This window comes from Ursus americanus, chromosome 1, assembly GCF_024610735.1.
Source record: "Ursus americanus isolate L20-20 chromosome 1, mUrsAme1.1.p, whole genome shotgun sequence".
NCBI classification, from domain to species: Eukaryota; Metazoa; Chordata; class Mammalia; order Carnivora; family Ursidae; genus Ursus; species Ursus americanus.
The window spans coordinates 48,020,806-48,031,589 of NC_142127.1; the positions used below are offsets into that span (position 1 = coordinate 48,020,806).

General features: G+C 34.2%; 1 protein-coding gene across 7 annotated transcripts in view; it reads left to right on the forward strand.

The window, feature by feature from the left end:
- UBR3 (ubiquitin protein ligase E3 component n-recognin 3) overlaps nucleotides 1-10,784 on the forward strand; it is a 240,858-nt gene that overhangs the window by 41,010 nt on the left and 189,064 nt on the right. For 5 of the 7 annotated variants that reach the window (XM_087861299.1, XM_045780091.2, XM_045780116.2 and 2 more), the window contains exons 2-3: nucleotides 3,071-3,210; nucleotides 6,174-6,332. In XM_087861299.1, the coding sequence (XP_087717425.1) occupies nucleotides 3,071-3,210; nucleotides 6,174-6,332 (299 nt within the window). The remainder of the gene's footprint in view (nucleotides 1-3,070; nucleotides 3,211-6,173; nucleotides 6,333-10,784) is intronic. The other 2 variants (XM_045780099.2, XM_045780133.2) reach the window with 1 other exon arrangement.

Below are 10,784 nucleotides of genomic sequence, written 5' to 3' on the forward strand. Positions count from 1 at the left end.
AAACATAGACAAATGTAAAGACAAGAGAGCACTGAACCTCCATATACCCATCACTGGATTCAACATATATTAAGATTTTTGCCACATTTGCTTCATTTGTCCTTTTTCTGTTTTGTTGAAGTATTTTGAAGGAAATTCTAAACATTGTTATCTCACCCTGACATGTTTAGGTATTTATCTTTAAAAATGCAAATATTTCCTTTTAAAAAATTTTTAGGTTTTAGTACAGAAAATTTCACACATGTATAAAAGCAATGCACATAATGAATCCAACCACTGCGATCTTTTTTTAGGGAAAAAACTCCTTCAGTGACGTTTTTAATTTAAAGACCAATTAAAACTACATTCTTTTGACTTGGTGCCTTAAAAATCTGAGGGGAATACTTTATTGGCTTTGATATTGGCCCACGTTCTATTTAATGTGCATTACATAGTGAAACCCCCTGTATCCATCTCCCAGTTCCAACAATTAACAACTCATAGCTGGTCTTGGTATACTCCTATTTCATTTTAGCCCACCAGATTATTTTGAAGCAAGTCCCATACATTATAGCATTTCATTTGTAAGTATTTATATAGCCATATCTAAAAGATAAGGCTTCATTTTTCAATGATAAATGCAATGCTGCTACCATCATACCTACACAAAATAATTCCTTAATATCATAAAATACCCATGAACATTCTTACATCACCACAATGCCATTATCTCACCTAATAAAATTATCTAATGAACTATTACCCAGTTCATAATTCGATTTCCCTGGTTGTCTAAAAAAATATCTTTTTTAAAGTTGGTTTGTTACAATCTGTTTACACATTATATTTATTGGGTCTCTTAAGCTTTTTTAAACCTAGAATGGTCCTTCTACCTCCTTTTTCCTCTTGCCACTGACAAGTTACAGAAATTGAATCTGTTGTCCTATGTCCATGATTTGTCTGTTTGCTTTTTTGTGTTTTTAACTTTTTCCTTTAGCTCCTATACTTCTTATAAATGGAAGTGAGCTCTCGAGACTTGGTGTTAAAATCAGCATGTTTGGTAAGAACACTTCCTAAGCGGTGCTGTGTGCTTTATGTGCTTTACAAATATCACAATGTCTGATTTTTTTTTTTTTTACTTCTCATTATACTAAGGTTGATAAGGATGTGACCGTCTGATCTCAAGTGGAAAATTTGCCCATAAACCTTTCTCTAAAGCCATTACAAAATGCTCATTTTCTAGTTACTCATTATTTATTTAATTTAATTTAATTTTTAAATTTAATTTAATTTTTTAAATTCTGATGGGCTCTCTGTCACTTTAGGGAATTCTTTGTTATATTTGGAACCTTGCTTTCTTTCCTCTTTTTCTTTTTTTCTTTCTTTTCCTTCCTTCCTTCCTTCCTTCCTTCCTTCCTTCCTTCCTTCCTTCCTTTTTCTTCTTTCTTTCTTTCAGAAGATTTTATTTATTTATTTGATAGAGTGTTTACAAGCAGGGGGAGCGGCAAAGGGAGAGGGAGAAGCAGACTCCCGACTGACCAGGACCCTGGGATCATGACCTGAGTCAAAGGCAAACTGACTGAGCTACACAGTCACCCCTCATTTTTTATTTTAATGAAGTTCATTGCTTTGGTTATTAGAGAACTTGAGCATCTTTTCATATGTTTATTGGCCATTCATCAATTTTTTGGTGACTTGTTCATGACCTTGGCTGATTTTTCTATTGATATTTTTTTTCTTTTTCTTATCCATTTTCAAGTGTTCACTATCAAAAATGTTAGTCTTTTATGTTTTACCTCTTGTAAATATTTTTTTCAATTTATAATTGTGTTCTGTATAGAAGCTTGATTTATATAGTCGATTTTTATCTTAACATTTATGGGTTTTGGTTTAAAGTTTTACTTAATACTTTCTATACTTTGAGGTAATGGAGGGGGAATAGTTTATTTTTTCCTGGTAACTTTTTTCACTTTTGATGTGTATGGAATATATTTTGTATATGGTGTAAGATAAGAATAAAACTTTCTTCCTGCATAGAAATAATCAATTGTCCTAAAGCAATTTATTGAAAATCTTCTTCCTACCACATTGACTTGATATGCCATACTTATGATACTAAATTCACAAATATACATAGTCTCTTTCTAGACTCCATTGTGCTCCCCTGATGATATTGTATTACTACAGATTTTTAATTATAATAGCTTTGTACTACATTTTAAGGTGTGAGTCACTGTCAATAATCATTTTTTTCCTGAGTTTTACTGATTTTTTTTTCACACATATGCTCTTCCATTGAAACTTCAGAATTAGTTTGTGATTAGTCTCATTGTGATTTAACTATAATAGCATTAAGCTTTGTGGAACTGACTTTTAAAAAAATAAAATTGGTTTTTCCATTTGAGAATGTAGTTTTTCTCTATTCAGATCTGTGTTTTTTAGCTAAGGTAGTTTCTGCACTCTTCCTAATAAGTTTGTTTCTGGGCATTTTATGTTTAGTGTGGTTATTTTGTATTGCCACGAAATATCTTATTTGTGATTGTTCGGATTGTGACTACTGAATAGTTTGCTTCACTTTTGTTCAAGTATACCAGTCCTACTTTAAGTATAAACAAGGTTAAAGGAATGCATATATTTATGTGTACCATACAGAATTTTCAAATAAGCTTTATTTCTGTCACTTACATATTCATTAAGTTAGAAATAGTTAAGGAATAGAAAATGTGAATTCTTAGGAAATGACCAATTTCTATTCAATGGTTTATAAAGGGTGGAAGTAATAAAGTATTATGTGTAAGTAATAAATTGCATTAAAAAAATTAAATCCTGTAATGAGATTTTCTTTTTGTATTCTAGTTGGCACCTAAGTAGTACGGTCTTTTATTAGGAGGAAATCCTCCTCAGCCACATATTTTATTTAAAGACTAATTAAAACTATAGCTTCTTAACTTGGTACCTTAAGAATTGTGGAGGAGTAATAAATCAGCTTTGATAATGGCCTTCATTCTATTTATGGGTATTGTATATAGAGGTAATATGTTCCTGGCAGATTAGACATCACTGTTAATTTTTTTTCTTTTTCATATTACAGGTTTTGCAAAAGGCATCAAATTAAATCAAGTTCGAATATTCCCTGTGTCCCCAAAGACTTATTGATGATGTCTGAATTTGTTCTTCCAAGATTTATTTTTTGTCTTATTCAGTACTTAAGAGAAGGCTATAATGAACCAGGTATGTTTAATCTACTTTTTGTTAGTATTCTTTTTAAGTTCCCAGTTAACAGAGTTTAGCATTAATAACAAGGTGAATTTTTTCAGTTATCTTTTTTTTGCTTAACATGTTTTATGAGATGACTATGAAATACAGGAACTAAATAAAAACATACTTTTGTATACATCAATTATATAACCTCATAGATACCTTGTAGTGGCACAGTTTGGGACTTTCTGCTCCTGGGATCATAGATGCTTAGGATCAAACTTACTTGGCCTTTTGCTGATGAGGAAATAATCATTTTATGGGGTTAAAGTGACTTTATTTACAGTTATATTATGATAGAACAGAATTAAGAAGTTCTGGAAATGTGTGAATTTAACTTAGAGTTTTAGAAGATAAACTACTATTTCACCATCTCTCTCTTTTTTTTTTTTTGTATATGTCTCTATATTTTTATTCCTCTCCATGTGTAACAACTTGTGAGAGAGTCAAATTGCTCACTCCTATATTACAGGTAGAAGGTATGGGGTTAAACATCATAATATTATTGAAAAGAAAAAGAAACATGCAAATTATAGATATTCTTTTTGCCTTTTGAGATTTATTCACAATCTTGATTAATATACTTTAGTTAAATATTTTGGATTTAGATATTATCTGTTAAAGTTGTTAGTCTGATATTGTGAATTACAGATACCAAATAGTATGGTATGAAACAAATTTATTAACTTTTTATGATCTTTTACCTTTCTGATGATATTTGTATTTTTATCATTTAAAGGACTGCATCTTGAATTACTCTTATAGGTTTCAAATTATTTACTATAAATAATCTTAAATCCAGTTTGAAACTTTGGCACACATTTTTATCTACTCTCATCATTGAAGTATGAAGAAACATAAAGCATCTTCATCATTTTTAAAAGTACCATGTTATTCTCATTGTGAGCAAACACTTCTTATTTCTACATTTTAAGCAAAATATGCAGTCGTTTGTTAACAACTTCCACTCCTCTCAGAGTATATGTCTTAAAATACAGGAAGAAATATTATTTTGATTCAGCTCCAAACAACTCTCTCTTTATAATGAAGTAAGTAGAGACCAGCTGGGTTATTGAACTTGCCCTTGTGCTATTTCTCATATACTAGTTAACAGAGTTTTTGGAAATTTACATTTTGTATTATAAGTGTCCTGTTTTAGAAAGATAGTAAGTAGAAATCATTTATTATGAGAACCTTAAAACTTACAATTATTTTGATCAGAGAGTAATTCATACAAAAGTTTATTAGGTTTATTTTTTTCTTCCGGGACATTTAGCAGTTATAATAGATAGATGACATAGGTATATAGCTTTGATAATTATGTTACCATTATCTGAAAATACAAAGGAATGAATGGAAGCACTTGTCTTAAGATGAGTGTCATGAACTTAGGTTCATGAAATTTTCCTTTTTTATTACCACTTATGTTCAACATTCATTTCTTCTTTCTGTGCAGGAAAAATTACTACATTACTTTGAGTAGATATCACTGTTTAAAATTAAAGAAAGGACTTGAAATCATTTAATCTGAGATAATAGAAGCTCAGAGATTTTGTTGTTTGACAGATGCCTTGAGTTCCATTTCTCATTTCACCCTACAATCCTCAGATGAATGTCAGAGCTCATCTAGAGCCCTAGCAAATGAAGAACAAATGTTAGTTAAATATTTGTTACGTTACTACATAAGTCACTGCGGAGGACATAAGATGAATAATGTACAGAATTAGTTATCCACTGAGAAAGTTAAGGTTTTTTTGGTTTGGTTCCCAGGAATCAGAGTTATCTAGAATTTCATTCACAGATCATCTGTGAACTGGGTTGTGAGTTCCGTGGGGGTAGGAACTAGGTCTTATTTAGTTTTGCTTCCCAGTGCCTGTCATGTAGTAGATGCTGAATAAATGTTGAATTAAATTGATGTCCCCTTTCCTGGGCACACAGGCCCCCTATTAGCTCCCTTATATGCATCCTTTTAGCTAATTATGTCTGAACTCTCAATCTCATTTTTCATTTCTTCAGGACCTCAGTTTCTCTGAAAAATCTTTTTTTTCCCTCTTAAATATTCTTTTTCAGTTGCTGTACAAGTTTCTTCTCTCTTCCTCCAGCTCTACTAGGCATATCTTTTCTGGTATTTAAAAGCTATTTTAGAAAAAAACATTTATGTTTATGAAAACCATTATTTTTCATTTTAGTTGCTTTGACCTCCAACTAACATGAGTCTATATTTTTAGAATATGATAGAGGATGGGTTATTTGCTACACAGGTTAAATTTAATGCTGACGTAGTTTTGTTCTAATATTCTTACACTACTCTCAATATTATTTGATTTCTATCTTGTTTTATTTTAGGAAGTGATTTTTAACTTTTTCTTAAAAACTGTCTAATTTTGAAATGATGTTGTATTTACATTTATATATCTGGAAATATAGGACCCTCAAATTGAATGCTTTTTAACCAAATTAAGTGCTTAACACCTTAAGAAGTTGTCTCTTTTCTTCAACTACTTTTTCTCAGAGGATTGAATTCCTGAGCAAGTCTACCCTAGGCTGGGTGCTAGGTGGATAACTGCCGCCTTCTTCTTCTTCCTTTTTTTTTTTTTTTGAAAGATTTTATTTATTTATTTGAGAGAGAGTAAGTGAGTGAGAGAACATGAGCAGGGTGGAGGGGCAGGGGTAGAGGGACAAGCAGACTCCTCACTGAGCAGGGAGCCGGACGTGGGGCTCAATCCCAGGACTCTGGGATCATGACCTGAGCTGCAGGCAGATGCTTAACTGACTGAGCCACCCAGGCGCCCCAATGCCAGCCTTCTAAATAGAGTTCTTATATTAATTTTTTGATTATAAAATACTGTTACCCAAGTTGCTGTAATTTTAAAAGAATAAAATATTGTTATTTTTAGCAAAATATTTTAAAGGAAGTTAATTATATGTTTTTTCAGCAGCTGATGTACCATCAGAAAAAGACCTTAACAAAGTCCTTCAGCTTTTGGAACCTCAAATTTCCTTTTTAGAAGATCTAACTAAAATGGGAGGAGCAATGCGGTCTGTTCTTACTCAGGTTTTGACAAACCAACAAAACTACAAAGATTTGACTTCTGGTATGTAAAATATTAGAATAGAATAAAGTTAAAATTTACTTATGTCACTGTAATCATAAGAAATTGTGTATTTTCAAACTTAAATGTAAAATGTAGATTTTTTTTCATAGAATGCGGAAGGTGGATGTTATTAAAAGTACTTCTTATTTTATGGATGAAGAAACTGACTCCCAGAAAAATTAAATGACCAGTTCAAGGCCTCACAACTAACTTATTTTGGAGTTAGCACTAGAATCCAGGTCTCCTCTAAGTTTTGGTGTGACATATTCATAACCTTACTCCACCTCCCCTTCCCCAAACAGTAACAAAACTGCTTCTGTGTCTTCATTTTTGGTATTTTATACTTTTGGGTTGTATGGCATAGGATTTTATAATAATGTAGAATTTAAGTTACAAAATTTGGAATTGTTGAGTATGTTTGTATATGATATACTGATATAAAACACTTTAGTTTAAAATTCTTCAGGTTAGCTCAATTTTATAGTACAAGTGCTTTAAATAGCATTATTTTTGCTGGCTCCTGAACAACATATTTTGAAAATTGAAGTTTATGTTTTCTTTAGAGTGGTGAAATTTTCATGTGTATTGTGAACCGTATGTTATTCAGAGAAGTCTTATCTCACGTTTCTTCAGCAAATATTTATTAAGCACCTACTATGTGCTTGGTTTTGGGCTAGGTACTAGAGTTTGGGGTAGGGAATGCAAGTAGTAAACCAGGTAATCCTATCCCTGCCCTTATAAAGCTTAAGGTCTAGTGAGTGAGATGGCATTAATACAACTCCCAAACCAAAAAAATTGTGTAATTTATAAACTTGTAAATGATATGAAAGGGTAGGGCAAGAATTTATAAAAGGGAGATTTGATTTCACTGATGGGGAAGATGGGGGAAGCTTCACTGACGGAGTGATATTTAAAGTAAAACCTAATGGTTGGGAGAAAGTCATTTAACATCTTGAGGGAAACAAACTGAGGGTTTCAGAGGGGAAGGGGTTGGTGGGATGGGATAACAGGGTGATGGGTATTAAGGAGGGCACATGCTGTGATGAGCACTGGGTGTTATATGTAACTAATGAATCATTGAACACTACATTGAAGACTAATAATGTACTATACAGCGGCTAACTGAACATAATAATAAAAAAAGAAAGTCCTTTAGCTAGAGGGTAAGGGGAGTTGGGTGGCAATGGGATGGGGTTATATTCAAGGTAGAAGACTTCTGCTTTTAACTGCTGGGCTAGCCCATATGTCATAAACAACATAAAGCTGGAAAAAATGTGAGGCAGCTGTTACTAGGCACTGGACAGAAGGCAATACAAAACTATAAATCTTTGAGAGAAAAGAAAAGCATCAGATGAACCCCACAATTGCTCTGAATCTCTGTCTAGGGATAACATCCTGACTGCAGTGCAACAAGCTGGCATTGAAGCAGTGTGGTGGCCCACCTGAGCTAAGGAGGTAGAGATCACAGTTTAGGACAGCTGCAACAGTTGGAAACTGGAATCTTTGGGGTAGAATACCAAGAGGTAGTGGGCAGATGTATGGGGGACCCCTGAAAGTGCTTGGCCAAAGACTGAGATATACATGTACAGGGTGAGACTGCCTCAGGCCTATTAGAGAGTGACTGCTATGGGGTTAAAAGCAGAATATAGATATAAGAGGTTAAGCAGTTTTCAGAGACATTGGAGTTTCAGCCCAACCAGACTGGAGAAAACTTGTTAATACCACAGGCATCTAGTTGATTCAGAGTTTAGAGCTTATTCCTGTCAATTTAGAGGGCCTTTTGAGAACCTTAGGGTTTCTACAGACCTGCCCTTATTTTTTTTATTTTTTATTTTTAGAGATGGGGGGATAGAGAGAGAGAATAAGGCAAGAGGGAAGGGCAGAGGGAGAGAGAGAGACAGAATCCCAAGCAGACTCCATGCCCAGTGTGGAGCCTGACATGGGGCTCAATCCCACAATCCTGAGATCATGACCTGAGCCAAAATCAAGAGCTGGATGCCTAACCAACTGAGCCACCCAGGTGCCCCTATAGACCTGCCCTTTACAAACCTTTACCAAACGTTTGTGAGTTTTTAGTTGATTGGGCTGTTAATTGAACTGTCTTCTAGAATTAAAATTAATACTCTTCAAAGGAAGATAATAGAATCCAGAATCTTCTATAATGTGTCATTAGAATGTCCAGCATACAATAAAAACTACTAAACATGCAGGAAAATAAGAAATTATGCCCTATAACCACAAGATAGGGCTGGCAATAGAAATTGACCTTGAAATGGGCCAGATGTTGGATTTAGCAGATAAAGACATTAAAGCAACTATTATAGGGGCACCTGGGTAGCTCAGTTGGTTGAACGTCCGGCTCTTGATTTTGGCTCAGGTCACGATCTTAGGATTGTGCTATTGATCCCCGTGTTGGGCTCCATGCTGGGCATGGAGCATGCTTAAGATTCTCTTTCTCCCTCTCCCTCTGTCCAGCCCCCACTCTTCCTTTCTTAAAAAAAAAAAATTTTAAAAAGCAACTATTATAAATATGTTCAAGAAATTAAAGGAAGATCTGTTCAAATAATTAAAAGTAAATATTGATGTTAATGAGTGAAGAGATAAAGAATCTTATCAAAGAAATAAAAACAATAAAGGAAATTCTAGAACTGAAAATTAGCATTGAATGCAATAATTAAATTGAAAAAATTTACTGGATGGGCTTAGCAATGGATTGGAGAGGGTAGAAGAAAGACTTAATGAATTTGAAGACAGATAATAGGTTATTCAATCTGGGGGCACCTGGGTGGCTCAGTTGGTTAAGCGTCTGCCTTCGGCTCAGGTCATGTTCCCAGAGTCCTGGGATTGAGTCCCGCATTGGGCTCCATGCTCAGCGGGGAGTCTCCTTCTCCCTCTGCCCCTCACCCTGCTTCTGCTGTCTCTCTCTCTCTCAAATAAATAAGTAAAATCTTTAAAAAAAATAGATTATTCAATCTAAAGAACAGAGAAAATATAACAGAGCCTTAGTTACCTGTTAGACAGAATCAGATGATCTAACATGCCTGTAATTAGAATCCCAGGAGGACAAGAGAGTATGAATGTGGCAGAAAAGAAACGTTCGAAAAAATCATCACTAAAATTCCCCAAATTGGATGAAAAACATTGACTTATAGACGTAAGATGCTTAATGAACCCCAAGCAGGATAAATATAAAGAATATCAGTCACAATTAGACACCTCCTAGATTCCATGTTGAAATACTTATGGGTGAGAATGAGCTTACTTTTTAAAAAGGGACTAAGAAAAGGTGTAGTATTGAAATGAAATGAATGTGGGGTGTTAGTGGCACAAATAAGGTTACCACATTAGGCTAGATCCATGGCTCTCATGGGCCATGTGATATTTTATATCTTATCCTGAATGTATTGGAAAGTCATGGAAATATTTTAAGAGTGACATGATCAGATATGTGTTTTAAAAAGATGACTTGCTATTTTGCCAAAGATAAATTGGAAGGGACAAGAACAGAAAAACTCAGTGCAGCCTGGGATAAAGATGATGGTAGCTTGTGTTTTAATTTTGGTGACAAAGCTGGAGAAAGGTCAAATTATACCTGGTGGCCTGTTTGTTATTTCTTCAAACCTTATTTAGAAACTCAACTGTTGTGAAAGAAAGCAAGTTGTTCTTAATCATTGTAAGAATATTTACCTTAGGAATGATTTATGGTATTGTCTTCCTTTATTTCTACAATTTCTTTTAAATTATTTCTTGAAATAAAAACAAAACAACAAATTCTTGGTTGACTTTTAGTGATGGAAATCACATTAAATTTTGGTTCAGAAGTTTAAACTTTATAGTCTACTGTTGCTTATTCACTGGCTAGCCATGTTTTTAAGCCTCCATTTCTTTAATTTTTTTTTTTAAAGATTTTATTAGAGATAGCGAGAGAGCATAAGCAGGGGAAGGGGAGAGGGGCAGAGGGAGAAGGAGAAACAGGCTCCCCACTGAGAAGGAAGCCCCATACGGGGCTTGATCCCAGTACTGTGGGATCACGACCGGAGCCAAAGGCAGACGCTTAACTGACTGAGCCACCCAGCTGCCCCTGCATTTCTTTACTTTTAAAAATAGTAATTATAGGGGTGCCTGGGTGGCTCAGTCAGTTAAGTGTCCAACTCTTGATTTTGGCTCAGTTTATGATCTCAGGGTCGTGAGATTGAGCCCTGTGTCGGGCTCTGTGCTGAGTGTGCAACCTGCTTAAGATTCTTTCTCTCCCTCTGCCCCTACCTCTCCTCTTAAAAAAATTATTATACATTCATTTTTCTTAGGCTTATTGTGAGGGTTGGTAAAACATATTTTGTTATTTGACAAGTATTACAAATTTCATCTATCATGATTGAGATAAATACTTGGCTTTTATTATTCAGAAGACATGTAGCCGTTTCTTATATAGGATGCTTAGAAGGTCTTTGTTCT